The sequence below is a fragment of the Myodes glareolus genome, chromosome 6 (assembly GCF_982192425.1).
Source record: "Myodes glareolus chromosome 6, mMyoGla1.1, whole genome shotgun sequence".
Classification (NCBI taxonomy): domain Eukaryota; kingdom Metazoa; phylum Chordata; class Mammalia; order Rodentia; family Cricetidae; genus Myodes; species Myodes glareolus.
Window position 1 is genome coordinate 34902636 of NC_142031.1, and position 22354 is coordinate 34924989.

The window sequence follows — 22354 nt, forward strand, 5'->3', positions numbered from 1 at the left end:
TAAGTTTAAATAATGAATAGAATATTGCCAGGAACTGGATTGGTTGCTTTCACTTTGCCTGAAAATATTTTTATGAAGATTTGAGATATGCATGCAATATAAATGCTTTACGGACCACTGCATTTTTAATTACTGTTCCACTGAGATAGAACTCTAGGTTTAATTTGCTGTAAGGTATTTGTATTGAAACCATTGTCAGCCCTCCGGGGAGATATCATTTTAAAGTTAATTCATTCCAGTATATGGGTCTCGGGAGTAGGATAAATATTGCAGTATTAAGTACTTGTAGAAAACTAAAAACAGTTCTCAGTGGGATGCTTTCTTGATAAATACATTTAGTGAAAAATATCACAATAGTAGGTGTTATGTATAAAAGAAATGCTTTTTTTTTAACTAAATAAGTGGTTACATCATATAAATTGTTCCATGATGTTGTTGAAAGAATTCCATTCCTGTAGCTTATAGAAAACTCAGATCAGTCTTTCTCCCATATTCTTATGCTGTGTTGTTTTTTGACAGGATTGAGTATTGTGCATGCACACATGCACACACACACACATGCACACACACACATACACACACAAAGAAGAGGGAGGGTAAAGAGAGACAGGGAAAGGATTCTGAACTTATTTCTAGATTAGGAGATAGAGCATTTGAGTGCTATTTACAATAATTTTGTAGTAAGCAGAGTAGCTGAATGCTCTACCTTTGAATTACATTTTAGCCCCATATTCTTATGTTAAATAAGTTGCTTCAAGTTCAGCTCTTAGTTCTAATATTATGCATACATGCATACACACATATATCCAATATTATGCATATATAATTAATATGAAATACAAATATTAAATATATATATATGTATATAAATTTACAAATACCTTTACAAATACAAAATTTAACCAGAACAATGACCTGGAATCATGTCAAGCTAAACATTTAATAGCAAAATATTTACTCAGTAGTCATTGATTTAGAAGGCCCAAAAACATTTTAGAAAGATTTTGAAAATATTTACAGAAATGCTGTGTGTGCACTTAATGGGTATCTATCTACTTACATTACACTGTAAGTTAATCTTCCAAGAGAACTGTCTTTAGTTGAAAGACTCTGTTGCTATACTTAAGGGGTATTTTAACTAGTTTTAAATATAACCTATCAGATCCTCCTGTTATAGGGACCAGAGTCCATTTGAGAGTTCTCTTGTTACAGGAGTTTAGTATGCTGCTAAAATTTTTGGTAAGAAGGGAAAATCCATAAAATGCATAAACTTAGTAAATTGGGGCACACCCTAGAAAATGAAGAGAAAAAAATGGATCCTCTGTCCAACTAATTGAATTGAAATCTCCCCCTCCACAGCTAACTCCATGCTCTGGAACAAACTGTCATAAGTATTGCATTTCCAGCATTCATTGGTTTTTCATCTGTGTGTCTTCATGCTGACAAAGCAGAAGAAAACTAGAAACAAACAAACCAAAAACCTGTAAAATAGTAGTTTTCTTGGGTTCAGAAGATAGCTAACAACATAGCTTCAAGTAATACAGGTATTCTAATAAGACTTCGTAAATCATTCTTGATAGGCCCCCTGCTTTTTTTTCATTTTAAAAGAGTAATTTGTTATATATAATTTTTGCATGCATGAGTTTAACACCGTTTGATGAAATACCCCCTTTTCCTAACATTTCATATCGTTTCTTCTGTCTCCCTCCGAACTCATCTTGTCAAATTCACATCCTCTTCATTTAGTTAGTTCTCATAGTTTATTGTTATTACATGTCTGTTCATATTTATAAAATCATATATATATAATCATAATATTGTTATTACATGTCTGTTTATATATATAAAATACACACACACACACACACACACACACACACATATATATATATATATATAATGTGCACATGGGTATAGACTGACATATATGGGCAGATACTGGGGACTTGTCATTCAAGAAATCTGATTCCCTTTCCCTCCACAGCCCTGACCTTTCTGTAGCTCTTCAGCTAAGGGTAGAAAGGAACTTGTGAGCCCATCCTCAACCCATGCTGGAATGTTGACTCATGTGGCATTGTGCAGTTCTTATGCAAGCAACCATAGAAGCTGAGAGTTCATGGGTAAAATCTTATCAAAGTGGAGCTAACCACTCGAAACCGTTGACTGTTGCATTTCTCCAGTGCATCACAAAAAAGCAGAGTTAAATGAACGTAATTAAGTATGTGACACCAAAGGCTTTTAAACGGTAAGTGTTAGAAACTGAAGAGCACTTACTAATTGATACCACTTTTTTTGTTTTATAGTGTCCTGATTCAGCATGTAAGCAGGATTTATTAGCCTACCTTCAACGGATTGCCTTGTATTGCCATCAGCTTAACATCTGCAGCAAAGTGAAGGCAGAGGTTCAGAATCTGGGAGGAGAGCTCATTGTGTCAGGGGTAAGCTGGGATTCACAATGTCAAGTTCCCACTGCTGTACTTCCAAGGCAAGCGTTCTTGGCAACAGTACTGCTAAAAACACCAAATGACAGTGATTCACAGCTTAAAAAATTGTTATCACCATTATTCCAGACCTTACAATAGCTCACAAAGAGCAATTTGATTTTCCAATTACCCCATGTTTATACTAGCCTTGTAAAATCTCCATTCTTCACAAGAAAACTAATTTCATAGTCTGGAAACTCATTGCCAAGCTGTGACTATTCTAATTATTGGGGGGCTTTTGAATATTTACTCATTGTGAGTCAGCTTCCCCTTTGTTAGTGCGGGTAATTTTCATTCTCTGTTCAGGAGCCAGCCTCTCTAAATGTGGACTATGTTCACATGTTAGAGACGAATGAGATATTTATCAGGTTCCAATGCATACTAGGTTATCAGTAACCCTTGACAGTCAATTGTTTCGCTTTAATAAATATTGATGTGCTGTTGCCAAAACCCTACATAGTTATCAGACACTGTTATATATTCTTTGGTAGATCACTCTAATATTTCCCTTTTCATAAGAATAGTATTATCTAAACCATATCCATCAAATAATTGAAGCAAAAAAGTTCAAGGAACTTTTAGAAGAATTAAGGTTTCCTGGCAAGATTTCCAAATGTTTGTGTTGAGGTTCTTCACCTTGGCTTCTTCTCCTCCTTCATCCCCCTTCTCTCAACACAGGGTGTCACTTATTATAATGATTTCCATGTTCCAAAGTGTGGTCATGCCACCTTTAGTTCTTTTCCCAGCTACCCATGATGCAGCCACTGTACCTGCGGATTGAGCAGGAACAAAAACCCTATCAGCATGATGAATGTGAGCAAATATTCAGTCCCTTCTGAAATCATTTCTGTTGTCTTGGAAAATCAACACTACAGTTTGGTCAATCTCTGTGGATAAGTATATACCATCTTCAAGGCAAGTGGTTCTGTTCCTGTGTGGCTTGCCTTGCTGAAAACATAGCTGGGGAAAGAGCTGGTCTGGCTGGCATGGAGGTCCCATCTGGAAAGTCCGTTCCATGCACTTAAACCTTAGAGCTCAGTCAGTTGGCTATTTTGTGCCTCTTCCCAAAGCACAGTCACCTCTTTGCATTTCCAAAATGGTCCTGCTTCAACATTCTTCCACAACCAAGAAGTATCTGTCTTGCGGTGTGTCCTCCTGTCTGTCTGGTGGTGATCAATTCTCTCTTGCCAAAGAAGTGATCAAAACATTGCATCTCCCTTGCTTCCTTTCTGATCTTCAGCCTTGATGGTACAGTTTTCCATACCACTCTGCTTTCGTACCCATTTGTTCATAGCACCTGTGAAACCAAGTGCTTTCTGTTCAGCTTGCCTCATGTGCTTCCATTTGTGACTTTTCAAATCTTAGGATTGACATGGATGCTCAGTGTATCCTTGTGGATCTCCAACTCCATCACTCTCATCTGAGCAAGTATTTTCCCTAGCAGAGCTGCTGCCCATCAACTTCTCAGTCTCCATTGTCTGTCACTGCCTCCAGAGCTTCATTGCCATTGTCCTATTGTCATGTAGATGTAGTCCAAACCATCATGGCTTTGAATCACTTGCACTGTTGGCATTTGCAGATTTGCAGAGGTGTTTGAGATGAAGAACACCGGCAAGAAGCCTGTTTCCTTCCTTGAGTCTTACTGACAAAGTTCATAAATCTTTGCATGGGAGAAGGCTTCTTTTAGAGGAATGCTATGTAAGTGTATGATTATCCAGAGTCAAGTGCATTATGAACATTGGCTGTCATACTGCTCAGTTATGCTCCTACTTGGACTACGTCATGGCTTTTGTTTCCAAGCTTGACTGCTGTGTGGTGCCACATCTGCATCTGTAGCCTGCTGTCTTTCCCACTTCTGCTTTCACATGAGTCTTCATCCTTTTCACTGATAGCCAAAATGGAGAAAAGCTTAAAAAAGCAAAAAACATATTGTGCAAAATAGCCACAAATGACTGCCTTCAAAGTCCAGAAAGTCAAAGATTTGAGACCCCATACACTCAAATTTTCAATTATTTTGCCAAGAAAATTGCACCAGTGTTGTGTAACATGTTTGTATTGTTCTCCATTGGGATAAAATTGCTTCAGTTTTTAGGAGAGGTCACTGATTAGCCTATAATAAAAAGGAGATATTTTTGTCCTTTTGCTTATATTCCCCATATCCATGAAGTTCTTCCTTTTAAATATATGAAAACTACGTGGAATTCAACATCTCTGCCAAGTGAATAGAGATTTGGATAGGTTATCTGCAGTTTCCAAGAGAAAGTGAGTTTGAGAAGACAAGTCATGTTTTATGCTGCTGTGGTAAACACATGTTAAAATAAAGTACACAAGTATGTACTATGTCAGCATATTGATGTTTTGTGTGATTCTATGTGGATTAGTTGGAATTGGCCTGTTTTACTGTGTCTGCTTTTGAATGGAAATAGTGGAGAAGTAAAACTCAACTAATTATGTGAAAGAGTGGGCATATAAAGCTCTTTCTGAATCATGACAGAAATTACAGAAATGAAACAGTTTAAGATGTACATCTTTGGGGATTCATCCTCACATCTGTCTGAAAAACTCTCATTCTCTCTAGCAATCTATTTTCTATGTTGGCTCACACAATTCTGAGCAGCCCAATCATGCAGTTTTTATTAAATTTCAAAGTAGTAGATACATTTGTGTTCTGATACATTCAATTTATTTATAAATAAAATAATGCACAATTTTTAAGTCAAAAGAATGCTATAAATATTGGGTCAAAAATGGATTTTAGAGATTAGCCAGTTTGAGTATAAGCTAGCCTAACCTAACTTAGTGTTGTTTGAAGTTTTAAGTATGTCTTGGGTGAAAAAAATAAAAAGGAAGAAGAAGGATAAAGCAAGAAGAAAAAAGGGGTGGGGGAGAAACTTTACTACAGTGTGCTTTAATAGTTTAGTATAATAGTCTGTTAAACATGACAACAATGTATCATTGTGGGAGAAAACTGTATTTTTGTCTTTTTAAAGTGGCTTTGTGTAGTGGTGTATGTGTCTGCTAGTGTTGTGTGGGTATGCAAGTGAGTAATAGTACACGTGTGAACATGCATGTGGAAAGAGGCTCACTGGCTGTCTTTCCTCAGTCACTATCCACCTTTATTTTTTGAGAAAGCTTCTTTCAGGGAAACTGAAACCCATTGATTTTGCTAAGCTTGCTGGCCCAGAAATGAGTTTTGGAGTTTTACTTGTCTCTGTGTCCTCCAGTCTATGTCACAGGCACAAACCACAGTGCTTGGCTTTACACATGGTGTTGGACATAGACCTGAGGTCTTTATGCTTGTAAGCGAGTCACTTCACCAACTGTACCAACTCTCAGAGTCCTGAGCCAAAGTTTTAAGAAGTGTAAATGTTACTTTGATTATTTATTTTAATGGAAAATAGATTCTTCTCTTTTATAATACATTTTAACCAGAATTCCCCATCCCTCCGTTTCTCCTAGCTCCCTCCATTTCCTCTCTTCCCCAGATAAACTGCCTATATATTTCCTCTTCAGAAAAGAGTAAGTCTCTAAGATATGACAGCCAAACAGAACAAAATAAGATCAAATAATACAAGGTGAAAGTCAATGGTAAGCAAGGCAACCCAATAGGAGCAAAAGAGTCTCTAGAGCAGGCAAAAGAGTTAGAGATACATCCACTGTTAGGAGTGTCACAAAAATACCAAACTAACGGCCTTAACATATACTAAGAGAATATGGTATGGACCCATGCACGCTTGCCATTTCAGTCCCTGTGAGCCCATGTGACCCCTGCTTAGTTCATTGAGAGGACCATGTTATAATAAAGTAATTACCTGGATTAATGATGTAGCATTATTCATTTCAGAATTTTAAACAACATATTTTGATTATGTTCACCAAATCTTCCCTTTACATATCTAGATCTACTCCTGTCCTCCGAACTCCTAAGATTTTGTTCTCTTTTTAAAACAAACTTTTTAATGGTTTACATTCATATATATACATGTGAATGCCTGCATGTTTGTCTGCATACTTTTTACTTACCCGGTTATCTATGGAGGGTGAAGGAATTGCTAGATCTGCTAGAAATGGGGTTGCTGTTGTGAGCCACCATGTGGGTGAACTTAAGCCAAGTGCTCTTAACTGCTGAGCCATTTTTCTAGACCTGTCCTGTGTCCTCTTTCTTTCTTTCTTTCTTTCTTTCTTTCTTTCTTTCTTTCTTTCTTTCTTTCTTTCTCTTTCTTTTTTCTTTTGTCTTTCTTTCTCTCTTCCTTTTTTTCTGTCTGTCTGTATTTCTTTCTATATATAGCTATCTCTCTCTTTCTTCTTAGTAGCCACTTAGTCCTCCTTGTACTGCACATGGGTGTGGGGCCATTCACTGGAGTGTAGTTAACCTACCAGAACTCTCCTAAAGAAGACAAATCCTCCCTTCCTCAGATGGCACTACATATCAATAGCCACTCAGTTAGTGTGAGCCCCTTGAGGGACTTTCACTTCTAGGCTGGAACCATGATTGGCTTGCTCTTGTGCAGGGCTTGTGTAGGCAGACACACAGCTGAGTTCATGAATACAGTGGTTCCACTGTGTGCATAAGACACAGTTTTACTTGCAAGATGGCCTCTGGGCCTTGAGAGAAGGTGGTGACATCCATGTATCATTTGTGACTGAGAACTCCACGGATATTTTTTTCTTGGCTTTTTGATCAGTTGTGAGATTCTATGATAACCACAGTTCACTGCACAAGGAAACTTCTCTGGTGAAGTCTGAGAGCTACACTCAGTATACTGAATAAGGAAACAATGGCAAGTTATTTGTTATTGTGTATGGTATGGTGGTGCATGTATGTGCTACAGCAATGGTATGAAAGTCAGAGGTCAATTTTGTGGCATTAGTTCCCTTCTTCGACCTGTAAGTGGGTTCTGAGGATCAAATTCAGTTCATCAGACTTTTGTGGTAAGCAGTTTCCCAGCTGACCATCTAACTTGCCCAGTTGAAAGTCATTCTTATCATCCTTATTTTACCTTATGCAGTTAGCAAATTCAGATACAAGCTGAAGGTGAATATTCACAATGACTGATACATAATGATCTATAAAATGCTTTAAACTAATTTCAAATCTATCATGACTATAGCATATAAATAATGATACACATATATCTATATGTACCAAAACCCACATATACTTCATATTTTACTTTTTTGCCTAATTATGAAAAATCCCAATGGTTAGTATATATAATCTAATATAAAGCAACTTATAAAAAAGAAAATCTTATCTTATACATACATATATAATACATATATAAATATGTATGTATGACTAGTTGATCAGGGTAACGTTTTATTTGAGCAAATCTGCATCTCCTAGTATTTTGTAATAGAATGAAATAGTTTGTGGAACAACCATTACATTCAACTGTGCAGACTTAAACATTAGGCATCTCCTATTTTGGAGTTTTTAAAATATCTTCTGATTCTAGCTATAGTCGATTCTTGATTATCTCCAGTGATCAAATCATAGCAGTAATGGGGAAAAAACTAAATTCCTAGCTATTTCCACATGGAATTAGAGCACATTTCTATGTTTCTTCGGAACAAAGGTATATGCATTTAAGAAATTCACGGTAATTCAGAAGAATTTTATTCTGATCTCCTAACCAGTGGGTCATTAAGTATTCAAGCTTAAAGTACCTACTTTTCTTGATCTACTAACTATCTAATGTCCATATTTATAGAAAGTAAGATAGCAGAAGTTCCAGATAATAAATCTATATTGGGTAGCATGTACTATGCAGCAGTAAGAAATTCAAAGAGGTATTTATCAACTACAAGATGGAAACAATTCTTAGTACACATTTTGTGGTAAGATGAGCTCTCACGTGATGTAGACTTTCTCCCTAAATCCTCACCTCCGATCTATTAGGATGGCAAAACTTCAATGTGTACTTACATTCTGATTCCTCCATTCTGTTTTGTACTTGTATTCATACCAGTGCATTCAAGGTATTGATTTTTTTTCACAAATTGTCTAGGACAAAAATAACTGTTACTTGTTTTTTTTTTCAGTAAAAATTCATTCTCTCTAGGGCATAAACATGACATATAACCTGTTCAAACTTATACTTTTGAAAAACCAAAAGTATCAAAATTTTAAAAGTAAAACTTTTCCTTAACTGTTGGGTATTATAGGCATCTGGGTTGTCAGTTACCTTGCTATATTGCCAGTCTAAATTCAAGCAGCCCTTTGCTGTACAGATAATGGAACAATGATCTACTACACAACAAGACTCTTCAGTTATTTACTCTGTGACTGGAGTTCTCAGCTTACCAATAGGCTTTGTTTGTTCTCATTTGTTTCTCTGTTGCTGTAATGAAATACCATGACCGAAAGCATCATAAGGGAGAGAGTCTAATGTTGAGGAAAACACACAGCAGCAGGAAGTGGGAAGGAAGAATAGGAAGTGGGCTGGGGCGACAAACCTTCAAACGTCCCACCAGTATTGTACTAATTCTAATAAGTTTCTACCTTCTAAAGGTTCCATAAATTCTCCAAACATTGCTTCCAACTATGGACAAAACATTCAAATACTATTAGATTTCTTTTTTTCATTCAAACCACTGTACTGCTTATTGAAAGAAATTGCTCATGGATAGAGTAAAAGCAGTGGCAGCAATACTAATGAATTATTTTATATATACAAAAAACCTATGTTTTAATGCACTCATTTGAAAAGAAGACACTCTCCATGGGAAAGCCTGATCATGAGACAAGTAGCGTGCTTATAATTGAGCTATATTTGATCTCACCAGATTCATAGCAGGACTGACTAGTTAGTTATTTTTAGTTTACTTTGAGGATTTATTAGTTTCATTTTCTGTTACTGGAGTGAAACACCATGACAAAATGCAGTTTAAGGTTTAATACATTGCAAATGAAGAGTAGAGACCATCACGTTGGGAAAATCAAGGCAATGGGAGCTTGAATAAGTTGATCACAGTGTCCCCAATGCTAGGAAAGCAGAGAGGACAAATGATGATTTTGTTCACTTTTTCCAGTTATGCCATACTAGATGCCCTGCCCTGGGAATGGTCCCATATGTAGTTAAAATGGGTCTTGCTATGTTATTTAACAATATCGAGGAAATCTCCCAGTGACATGACCAGAGGTCCAACTCCCACATTATTCTTGATCCTATCAAGCTGACAATTAAAAGCAATTATTACAAAGACCTTGTTGCTTATAAGATTAGAAAGGGTTAATGGTTTTAAGCAGAATGTATTGGTCCCAGATTTCTCAGCCTCACCACTTATTCCTTTCAGTCTTTAACACTTTTCAAGTCGTGAGAGCCTCTATTGAAAAGGAAAACAAATAATTAACACCTTAATCTATTATCAACAGATGCTTTAGATTCCAGATGATATTCTGAAAATTGTTTGGCAACTGATTAACAACAATACCTTATAAAAACTTAGAAACATGTAACATGGGAGTTAGCTAAATGAGGGGGAGATAATTGGCTACATCTTGCAATATCTGTGAAACCTAGACAAACTTACGGAAGTCATACTTCCTTATAAAATGTTAATGTAAGGAATGCTCTAATCCTGAGGACTGTTTCACATGTGATAGCTTTTTTTAAAGTTCTACTTCAAGATCTTAATTATTGTAAATATTTAAAGTAATAATTTTAAATAGGACTTGAGGATTTATCTCAGTAGTAGAACACTTGCCTGGAAAGCTTAGGGCCCTCGTGTTTGGTGTCCAGCACAAGAAATGTTTAAAATAATGCTTGGATCAGCATTGTAAAGGAAACCTTTCATACAATTGTGAATATATAAGAGCAATTTCATGTGTTATTGCTCCATGACCATAAACCAAATAATTTTTGGAGGTCAAGGTATTCACTGAATAAAGTCTATAGAAATACAGTCTTGGCTTTCTGGTTTCCCTCTAAGATTCATCAGTGTTTGCAACAGTTACTTACAATCGGTTTATAACTAATAAATACTTTGTTTGCTAATGTATGGTGATTTTTCCCTCATTTCTACTCTGAATTGCCCCCAGCAAAACTTCTACGCTGAAGCAATGATACTGAAGGAAACAGATGAAGTATAAAACTTGATATAAATATTAAGTAGATAAAACTAAGAAACTCAATATTAAATTCTATGCTAATGATTATCTGGGGATTCCATTGTTGTTTTTTTTTGTATATTTTTCCATTACCCAAAAAGCCCCAAAACACAACAAAGCTGACAGGAGGGGCTCTTTTCAATACTAGATCTTCTGAAGTTCTGAAAAGATTAGTTTTCTAAGCAGTATCAGTGTTTGTGCAAGTTCTCATGATTTAGCATAAAAGTTCTATCAGAATGCCTCATTTTGGATGGAAGGTTTCTTAGGTTATGATGATCTCTGTGACCATGGTTAGTGAAATACGGGAGCCTAGAGATGGGATAGCTTTCATACAAAACGTGTGTTGGGGGTAACACTAATTTCCAGTGGCAGACTACCAATCAAGGAATTTCATTGATTTCTCACCCACATCAGATAGCTTCCGATGCCTTGAATTCAGCATTCATTGACTCTCGCACGGTTGTACTATGTGAAGATACAACAGGCAGTATGGGTTGACTGATAAGTCCTTCCAAGCTTCTTGGTCTTTACTAGCAAATAATTACCATGAAGGATATTTTCTGTTTGTTGTGTTTTTTATTAGACTATGTATCCCATCTCTTTTTCTACATAGTTTCTCAGCTTGCTGGGATGTTCAAGATTTTCTGCTAGGATGGAAGGGTACCTTCTGATGGCTACCTCTGTCTTTATTCTCCTCTTGGTTCACTGAATTCTGAAAATGAAAGTGTGTTTCACTTCCTTTTGTCTATATTTTGTCCCTATAGATGATTTTGTCAAGTGCTTTCTCCAGCCTAATTTAAATGTTTTACAAATAGGACTTTGATGACAGCCCTTAGAAGAGATATATGTAACACATTATAGTCTTATAAATAGGAAAGGCTTCTGGATGGGCAATATGGAATTTTCTTATTTCAGATTTCCTGAACTGCTTCAGAACACATCATCTTATCCTAATTTTGAGTAATCACTTTCTTTTTAGGTAATAGATGTATTTTACATCCTTCATCTTAATCCTATCTTCTAGAAGGCAAGCTTTCTTAATTGAGACTGCTAATCGCTCCTCTCATCATCAACACTATATGTTGTCCTATTACTTTTCTCTGAATACCTTCATCAATTCAGATACTTTGCTGATAGAGAAGTTGACTGGAACTGGAGTTAGAAATTCTGTCAAATCTCTATGATCTATATCTTCACTTCATTCATTCATTTTCTTTGGCAAATCTGTTTTGCACATGGGAGTGTCTATCATGGAAAAGTTTCAGTCAGGGTCATTTTTAAAGAAGTATCTATTCTTTTCTGCTCTTTTTTCTATAGATAAGATAGTACAATAATACAAACAAGCCAAACAATTATCCCTTTATCTAGGTACTTCTGATTCAAACATGCCCCTGTGATGGTTTATTAAGACTTCTTGAAGTACTCTTCTTCTGTAATAACACTGTGGCCAAGTCGTGTGGTCCTGGCCTGGTCATGTTTTTCATGTTCATTTAGTTTATAAAGACATCCGCAGATCATTATTTTAAAGTACCCCTATCATTCCAGTGGTCTCTTTTCAATCTTCTGTATTAGCAATTAAATTAGATTCATTAATGCAAAGAAATTAAAAGCCGCTCTATATGTTCTTGGTCAGATGGACATAGTAACTGTGATGACAGGAAATTCTGCCCTGCCTTAAACTCACTTCATGTCTTATCTTGAAGATATTCTTCATCCATTTGTTTTACTATCATGGAAAAAGCATGCAACAAATTATCAGTTGAAGTCGAACAGACTGTGTATGTACATTGTCAAGGTGCTATACCATTGGCTTGCATCCAGCATCAAAGTGAGTTATCTTGTTCTAACTAATATCACCATTACAGGCATTTTCCCAATCAGTCCCACCAAATTCATGTGAAATATCAGCACAGTGTATTATTTTGCATCTTTTTGATGCAGCCTAGTTTTGCATTGGGTTCCTGAAATTGTTTTCCTTTTCCCAATTATTAATAGGCAGACATTAAGAAATACTTAAGGATTTTGGTCCAAGTTCAGTATGCTCTATTACCATATTTATAAACTACTTAACTCAATTTGTGTTCTTTTATTTTAATGGAGCAAAATTATAACTTCTTTGTTGTGTAGTCAAAAATCTAAAGATGTTTATTGGAAAATGGGCAGTTGCATCATTAATCTTTATGACCTTTAAATTTTTGAAACACATGAGATGACTCAATTTCCTAAGATTTCAGAATCAGCTTTGAAAATAATAGCCATAATTGACTAGTGTATTCTCTACAAAGAAAAAAAATCAGGCAATGCTTATTAGCTAAAACCAATGACACATTGCAAATTATTAAAAAATAACTAAGATAAGCCAACTAATCAATGACTCAATATGTAAAACTTATTACATATGAAGTGAAACTTCATAGGGCCATTAGTTTCAAGATCTCATGAATAAATGCTATTGTATGCTGAATTTGAATTTATACATAGAATTATATAAAATGAAAATATAGTAATACAGCAAGGAAAATTCATGTAATGGAACTTTTGCTTTTGCTAACTCAGGGATACTCCAATGTAAGGAAATTCCATTCTGCATACATACTTGATATTTTTTCTTTGATTTCATTTTGAATTCTTCGAAGACATTTTTTAGATGTCTCCAACATTTATTTTCAAGCTGTAGATGGGAAGGATGTTGTTAAATCTATCATTAATTTAAATTCAGTAACTTACATGTTTCAAACTGCTCCCAAACCTGCCAAGTTTGCATAATTTGTATTGTCATTATTGTAATACACATATATTTGTTAAGTGACAATAGAATCAGGAATTGAACTACATTGTTTAAAAATTAGAGAGTCACACATTTGGCATTTTATTTAATGTGTATGCAAATAGGCTTTGGCAATGCCAAAGTTATAATTTAGAATCTTACTTTTTACTAACACAGTTCTTGTGGAAAAGATGTGGTTTTATTTTTCATCTGTTTCACTAGACGAGTAGTTCTCATCCCTCCTAATGTTAAGACCCTTTAATACAATTTCTCTTGTTGGGGTGATGCTCAACTATAAAAGTATTTTGTTGATACTTTATAAATGTAAATTTTGCTACTGTTATGAATCATAATGTAAATATTTGATATGCAGGATATTTAACATGGAAACTGTCAAGGGATCATGACAAACAAGTTGAGAAACACTGCACTAGACAAAGAAGATTGTTTCAGAATAGCATATATTGAGAAAATTTAAGAATTCTAAAGGTAGAAATGGGCATTGATTATTGGCTTATCTTTTCATGCCATTCACACAACCCAACATTGGGTTCCAAATCAATAGTAAAAATTTGCAGTTACAACAACAATGAATGCTCCCCAATAAGGAGGTAAGTATCCCTTTTATACCACATGCTGAGTCATGAATAGCAGTCAAGACCTTGACCAAGCTCACATAAGAGGATACTGGAACCTCCAAGCAAGGCACCTGGAAACCCCACATTTTGTTCCAGGCTTTAAGAGTTACAGATAGCCCTTGCTCTCTCTTTTGGCAATGTTCAATCCTTTTAATAGAGGAGTCATTCCTTTTGAGCCCATATAACTAACCCCAACAGTGTTGGGCAAGGGAGGGTACTTCTTCATCCTCCTCCCAGTGGTCCCTTTATCTGTTGGATACCTAAAGAGGAGTCTGAATGACTGGCTGCTTAATGTCAAGGAGGCTGGTACATATCTCTTTCAACACCTAATTCCTTCATAACCTCTTTCTCCTAGGTAACTCCCCGTTCCCTCTTCCACTTCCCCAATTCCCTCCCAAGTAGAGTATGGGATTTTTTTTTTCTCTTGCTCTCTCTCTCACTTTCTCTTTTCTGTATCTCTCGGAAATCAGACAGGAGTTCAGAGCACTTTCACTACCTTTTATGAGGTAGATTGTGATGTCATAGATGGGGGCAGGGCTAGTCAACTTTCTACCCACCTCCCAACCTGTGCTGAGGGAGCTCCAATCGGGAGTGGAAGCAGTGACTCCTCCATGGTAAGTAACTTCACTTTATAATCTTATATCTTTTGTAATTATTAATTCTGTAGAGTTGGGTGGGGTAGGGTCGGGCTAGAATTCCAGGCAAATGATCATATGCAAGTTGAAACACTCTTTACCCAATCAACTTTGAGCAAAGGTCCTTTTTGTTTTTGAGAAGGTTTAGAAATCTGAGCATAGATCAACTGTCATCCAAACTTGAGAAGCACACATGGTGTTGTCATAGCATTTCAGCCTTTCTTCCCATTGGGACTGAAAGTGTGTAATGTGCAATGTATCTATCCAGCAATCTCTGTGTAATCCCCTGAAGACAGCTAGCCAAGAGGATGATAAGCTGATTATTTGTCCTTAAAGAGAATTGCAGGGCTTTGCAATGTCCTTTATTAGCATTGGCCTTGAGGCTTTTGTAGGACTTCTAAATCCATGGGGGTAAAAAAGGCAAGATGTATTTTCAACATGCTGGATTTGGGTTTAAAACAAAAACGAACAACCAACCAATGATTGCTTCCTCATGACAAAATTAACTTTTTTTTAAAATGAAAAAAGTTAACACCCTTGCAAGTTTAGGCCATGACCTTCTAAAAGTGTCACAACCAAATATACTACCTCCTTTTGTATGTTATTGTTGTTGTTGAATGTTGTAACACTGTTGTTTTTTTTTGGGGGGGTCACTTGGTGGTTAAGATGTGTGGAAGGCGTCCTTCTTTAGTTTCTGTGGCTGATTAGCTCTTTATATGCCTTACTGTTTAGAGAGACAAGATGGAGTGAGCCTTTCTCTTATTTTTTTTCCTTGTTCTTTCCTGGGTACTTATTACAATGCTGGAGCTGGAGGATTTTGTCTGAGTGGGCAAAAGGAAATCATGAATGCAGTTACACCTTTTAGGTGATGTGGAAAGACTAAGGTGGATTTTTTTCTTTTTTTCCTTTTCTTTATTTTTTTCTCTCTTTTTCGTTCTTTCTTTCTTTCTTTCTTTCTTTCTTTCTTTCTTACTTTCTTTTATTTTTGAACATCAGAACATGGACCCTCTGGAATGAAATGAACATATTTAGGTGTCGATTATGTGCATTACAAAATACACATTGAGGCTGCCATTTATGTTTTTCAAAGTATAGAGTCTTAGGTGCTTATTTATGTGCAATGGTGGTAGAAAATAGGGGCAGTTTGAAAATGGAGATCCTTTTTATTTTACTTTGTTTTTTATTGAAACGGGTCTTACATATCTTAGGGGAACCTCAAAGTTGTTATTAAGTGAGAACAACCTTGAATTTCTTATCTCCCATCTCCTGAGTGCTGAGATTATATGTACACCATCATACCAAGTTTAATGTGGTCCTAGGATTGATTCCAGGGCTTTTGGGCTGTCCCAGACACGCTTTCCCACTTATCCAAATCCACAACTACAAATAGGCATAATTCTCCCTAACAGTTTCTCTGTTTTCTGTTTAATTCAGAACCTATACTTCTTTTAACAGATTTGTAGAACTTTACATTTTATTAAGCTTTGGATTGTTTTGTTACTGAGAATTTTGTACCTGTAAGGGTGGTGTTTCTAGAATTAATTTCTCTCTTAGATGCCTAGTCTAAAGAATTGACTACAGTGTTGGATGTTTTAGACCTCTTAAAGATAATCAAGCCAATAGGAAGATTTTGGGTGGTAATCACCAACATTCAACCTACTGTTGCTATGCACATGAGAATGCTACATGTTTGGTTGTCCCCATCAAATCTTTTATCTACCTCTCATTAAAACGTTATATTCCTAAGTCCCAGGTAGGAGCAATTTTTCAGTGCTAGAAAATGTGATGTCTACTCATAGCTCAAGTTGTTAATGTCTTTTATCAACCCCTTCATACAGCTGCCAGGTAAGAAATGGCAATTTTTTTCCAAACTCTTGGAACACAATCATCTTTAAACTTCGTGAGTTGAGAGTGGTTGTGGTGTACGCTGAGAGTCTATCATGGAATGTGTCATGCATGCACTTGTTGATTTTCATGTGCATGTTCCATCTATAGTGGTGTTCAGTGTTTTTTAATGTATTTTATATGTATTAAAATTATAATTTATATATGCACAAACATATACTCTAAAGGAGATGGTGGATTGTAAAAGCAGTTGTAATTAAGATCTGCAATTGATATACTGATCCTCTTACTGTCATTGACTACTTAGATTTACCCAAAGTCAATGATTTAGGTCTTTTGAGAAACTGCTTTTCTTATGTATGAAGTAGGTATATGGCCTATAAAGGATGTAGTCTCATTATATAGACCCCAAAATTCTACATTTTCATGGTATTTAAAAAATATTAGTTAAAAAGAGGACTGAATAGTTGGAAAATACAGTTTTTATATTGGAGATATATTCAATCCTTAAAATAGTTCCTTCAAAAATAGATTCTAAAATATATCCTCCATCTGGTGTACTATTCTTGGCTAATACTATATATTAATAGTCTATGTTCTTTGGCATATAACCACCATTTGGTTAACTTGTTCTCTATATCCCACTTAGTTCTGAATTAACTGACATGTAAGGAGAAGTGGTACCATGATAAGTGGCTATGCTGTTTCTAAAGAATTATTGGTTTAGGATTCAATATTTTTATGTTTTTTGTTAGAAAACTTGTTTTGCATTAAAAGTTGTTTTGCATTAAGAGTTATACATACCTACTAGATGCTCAATAAAAACAATCACATTGAAGACTCTGAAGTTCAAGGTTACATATGCAATATGTTTTAGATAAGTAGAGAGTTGGTAGGTACTACTAAAGTATGAGCTATATAGGAGATAAAATGTTCATCTGGATCTTGATGAATGTTCAACTTTTGACAACTCTAATCACTTGCCAAGTGACAACTTGGAAATTAACACAGAAAGTGCTCTAGTAACTAATAAATATCCCTGTGATCTTCTAAGCGAAGGACCTAGTTTAGATTTTCCAGTATAAGTATCTTCATTTCCTAATGTTATATAAAATCTGAAATTTGCTATTTCAGGAACTATCTTTAGACCTTAAATTTGTTTATTTGGGAACAACAAACTCACAGAACAAAATGCTGTGGAATGGCTTTGTGAGAAGTGGCAGTAAATAACCTTCGTAGTATTGGTGCTTGTGTTTTTGTACATGAGGATGCCAGATAAGAATGTAGGTCTTCAAGATCACAGAGATATTAACGGTCTTGAGGATGCCCTGTATTCAGATGTGTTTTACATCAGAATTAAAGTCACTACTGATGGTCTTGTAGTTTTCCTGAATCATTTCTGACTTTATCATAAGTTTAGTTTACAGCACACTTTACTTCTTTAGGCAACTTGAGAAGCCCACAAGTGAATGAACTGTAATTGTTTTCAATGAAGATAAAGCTAGAGAGCCATTTTCTCAGTCACACAGAATGTCATGTAACGATACCTATACCCATTTGTGGAAGACAGTTGAAGGGAAAGGATTTAGCCCCCAGGGTAACTGGTTCTCTGGTGAAAATAGAAAGGAATCATTTTTTCTGGAGACATCTTTGGCAGGTTTAGAAGGCTTAGTTCGTGATGGAAATGTCCACCAGTCAATGAGAATATGTGTTATAAGGATGAATTTGGAAGGCAAAGAGAATCAAGAATTATGACACATTCTGTGCCCTAGAAAAGTCAGAGTTGATAAAGTTTAAGTACTAAGTAAAACTGTATGTCTTTCCCTGAAATACTTGGAAGAGGTTTCTGATTTAGATCTGATTTACACATATGGACAAACAAAAACTTATACAAAAGCCTCTGTGATATAGACTCAGTGAAGATTTATAGTTTGTACTCGGCTTGTACTCGGCCTCACTTTCTTGTCTAAATCCATCCAAGTTACTATTTTGACCTTTCTAACAGACTTGCTTTCCACGAATAGAACTACCCTGCAGCCTATCCCTTTTCCAGATTCTCAGGGCTTTGTAACTAAATAAAGACTTGGCTCACTCCATTCCGCGAAATGCTTTTTAGTTTCCTAATGTGACATCAAAATTACCTTTTAGATTTTATTATCTCAGGAAATCACTTTTTTCACAGGATAAACTTGACTATGTGAGAACACTGAATTTTAGTGATCAAAAGCAGTTTTCCAATGGGGAAAAATTCTGTTGGAACTAATTGTTCGATACAAAGTTCAAATGAAACTTCAATTATTTTTCAAAGACATTATAGATCGTTAAAGGAGGCTAGTGATGTTAGAACTGCTTTTCCCAAAAGAAAGTTGACGTTTTCTCTTTACCCAAGTCCAAGCAAGCATACTTCTTGGGTATTCTAGAAATACTAAGATGTCTAAATTAACACATACTGAATGTGTAATGTGATGTCTACTGTTTGATATAGTATACATAGATACACAGATGAAATTATCATGGAAGACAGGTGTCTGAAACAAGTGACACTGATACATTACAATAATCTTTCTGAATGAAATATATTGCAAAGTTTTTGAATATCTAGGTAGAAAGGAGAAAAAGAGTCAAAAGAAAGCATATATATGTATATGTATAATTTACACACACATAGATATATGTCTTTTCAGATATAGAACTACTATGGAATAAGTTTTCCTGGGAGAAGAAAGTATAATATCTCCGAAGAGAAAATCAGAAAACATACTATTCATGTATAAGCACATTTTAAGCTGATGGACCTGAAAATGCCAGAGAAGGGTAGAAAGTATCTTATTATGAATGTTATTCAGTCAGTGCTCTTTTTCTCTCTTTTAATGACCAGAACATCTGCATGAATAAACCAGCATAGGGGTAGGAGGAGGCTACGAGGAGACTATGAAGATGCAGAACCTGGGCTTAATAGCAGACTTCTTGAATAAAGATGATAGAGTGTAGGATCTTGAAATATCTAATTAACTACCAACTTCTTAACACACACCAGGTGATTCATTTTCACACCTCTGTTTCAAAATCTGCAAAGTAACAAACTGACTCATCTTTCTGTTCTTGGAAGAAGTTTCAGATGGAAAAAACATTAAACATTAGAAGTTAAGAATTTAGAGAGTTAAAGGTAACTTTATTAGTTAGGTTTTCATAGCTGCAGCTAAAATGCTTTGAGAGACCAATTTCTGGGTGGACTTACTGGTTTTGGCTCACTATTTCTGATTGCCAATCATGGTCGTTTGACTCTTGTGTTTCAAGACCCAGGTTGAGGCAGAAGATAATGGCAGTGGAAGCTTGTAGCAAAGTCTGCTTGCCTTAAGAGAGAGGGAGACTGCCTCTTTGACAAACCCCCTGGGGCTTTCTTCTACCTAAGACTGTCTTCCTACTGTTTGCCACTTCCCAATAATGCCACCATATTATGACTCCATTGAAGGATCAATCCATCAATTAGGTCAGTTCCCTTAGGACTCTAATAATTTCCCCAAAGCTATCATCTGGTAGATAAACCACTGATTCATGAGCCTGAGTGGGACATTTCACATTCACACTGAAGCAGTAATATAAGACTATTCATCAAATAGTCCATTTAAACCTTGGCTAAGAATGAGGAAAAACGCTATAAGGATGATGGTTAGTAAGTCTAAGGACATAGTAAATGATGAACTTAAAGGAAGAGTGCGGCGGGGCTATAAAAATCTGAGGGATGGTCTTCGATATTTTGTTTGTCACGTTCCACCACAAAAAGTTAAGGAATAACAAAACTAAGCAGCTCTATATCTCCACAACTGTGAAAGGGATGTATATTTATGTGGGTGTGTGAGGTGGGGAGAGAAAAAAGAATATTGAGAAGAAGTAGGAGAGAAAGAAAAATTCAGAGAAGTATTCTTTTCTAGAATAGCATTTTTATTTACTTTATTTTAAATTTAAAATTAAAGTTTATTTTTTCATTTTACAATCCAATTCCAGTTTCCCCTACCCCCTTCCTCCTGCTCCCTTCACATTCTCCACCTTATCCCTATTCACTCTTCAGAAAGGGTAAGGCCTCCCAAAGGGAGTCAAAAAAGTCTAAAGTTGAGAGAGGACCAAGGCCCTCCACCCTGTATCCAGTCTGAGCAAGGTATCCTTCGATAAGGAATGGGCTTCAGAAAGTCAGCCCATGCACTAGGGATAAATCTGACCCAGAAAGTCAAACGCGGTATGTATTCATTCATAAGTGGATATTAGACATACAGCAAAGGATAACCAGCCTACAGTCCACAAGCCCAGAGAAACTAGGTAGAAAGGAGGATCCTAAGAGAAACATGCATGTATCCTCCAGGGAAGTGGAAGTAGGTAAGATCTCCTAAGTGAATTGGGAGCATTGTGGCGGGGGGGGGGGAGAGAGAGACAGGGGAGGGGGAGGAGAATATTGGAAGAGCACTGACCAGTTGTTAGATGGCTTTAAGTGATAGTTTTTGGAAAACATGCACTTTAGCATTCTCATCTTAATTTAAAAAAATCATGTTTTTATGCTCCCGAATTTTGACCTAGATGATGGTCTGTATTAAAAATATTAATTGCATAACTATATATTTGAATCAACAATCAATTATAAGTGTTAAATTTCTTCTCTGTTTTCTCTTCATGGATAACAGCTGTTACCCTATACCCATCAGTCTGTGCAGAAAGCTAGGGAAGTGCTCAAAAACAGGAAGAAGGGACACTTGGGAGATGTCCCACTTTTGTTCTTTCCAAAGTTATGCTACAGGGTTTTTTTTTTAATTATTATTATTTTTTTATGTCGTAGATACCTTCTTGTTCTCTTTCATCATGTCTGCCCCAAGTCAAACTTTTGAACTTTCAGGGAGCTGAGCAACCAGTCCCAGGGATCTGCCTCACAGAGATAGCACATCATTGGGAGTTTAGAGGAATCATATGGAGAGGCATTGATTGAAATCAGGGAAAATGACTTGGAGAAAGGAGAAAAGTATTGATTTTCACCTTTGAGACCATAGAAGCAACAGTTAGCTACTAAAGTAGGTGATACTCATATTTTTGCTTCTACTATTCTCAAACTGGAGTTTGAAAAGCAAATACAGATCAGCATTCATTTTCTAAAATGTTCCTCATATAGATGGATTTGGACTCTAGAAAGAAAAGAGGGGACAACCTCATGGGCTAAGGTGAGACCTTCCTAGAATATAAAGACATTCTGAGACTCCTAAATAGGAAGACTCTTTTTTTCCCTGTTTACAAAGTCTGGAGTAGTCCAGAACCCCTCTGCTGTGAGGGTTGTTATGGTTTTCTAGCGTAGAATGTTTAACATCATCTCTGAACTCTCTGTACTAGATGCCTGCAGCAACCTCTCATTGCTAGTCAGTGATATTTGACTGTACTAGAGTCAACAAAATTTTTGACATTTGACTCAGAATACACACCCTTTGAAGAGGGTCCACTTGTATTCCTTCTCTTAGGAAAGGAATAAAATGGCAGAAGGGAAGAAGAAGGGAAGAAGATTTGCTTTCTGCCCCTCAGTGTTGGCCTGGCCTCAGGGCATGGAGAAGTACTTTGCTAAAAGAAAGACTGTTAGAAACCCATTAGAGTAGTTTACCCACCATCACCTTATCTCCTTCCTAGTTGTAACAGATACCCCCTAACTTACAGATCCAGGACTTTCTGTTCCTAAAGACAGTTGTTTCATGCTAATATTTAGAAAAAAAATTTAAATGGGTTAAAATGACTTACATTTATTGCTTTGTATAAGCAAGGAGTTTAAAACAATTCCATTGTGTTTATGACATTTAAGAACTTGCAAGTTTCTATCCTCAATGCGCTGATACAGGTAATTTATTTGA

The 22354-nt window shown here is 36.0% G+C and overlaps 1 protein-coding gene across 3 annotated transcripts in view; it reads left to right on the forward strand.

The window, feature by feature from the left end:
- The window catches only part of Ctnna2 (catenin alpha 2), a 1097293-nt gene that overhangs the window by 1057877 nt on the left and 17062 nt on the right, over positions 1 to 22354 (forward strand). For 2 of the 3 annotated variants that reach the window (XM_048416544.3, XM_085690683.2), the window contains 2 exons: positions 2304 to 2438; positions 14472 to 14615. In XM_048416544.3, the coding sequence (XP_048272501.1) occupies positions 2304 to 2438; positions 14472 to 14615 (279 nt within the window). The remainder of the gene's footprint in view (positions 1 to 2303; positions 2439 to 14471; positions 14616 to 22354) is intronic. The other variant, XM_048416545.3, reaches the window with a different exon arrangement.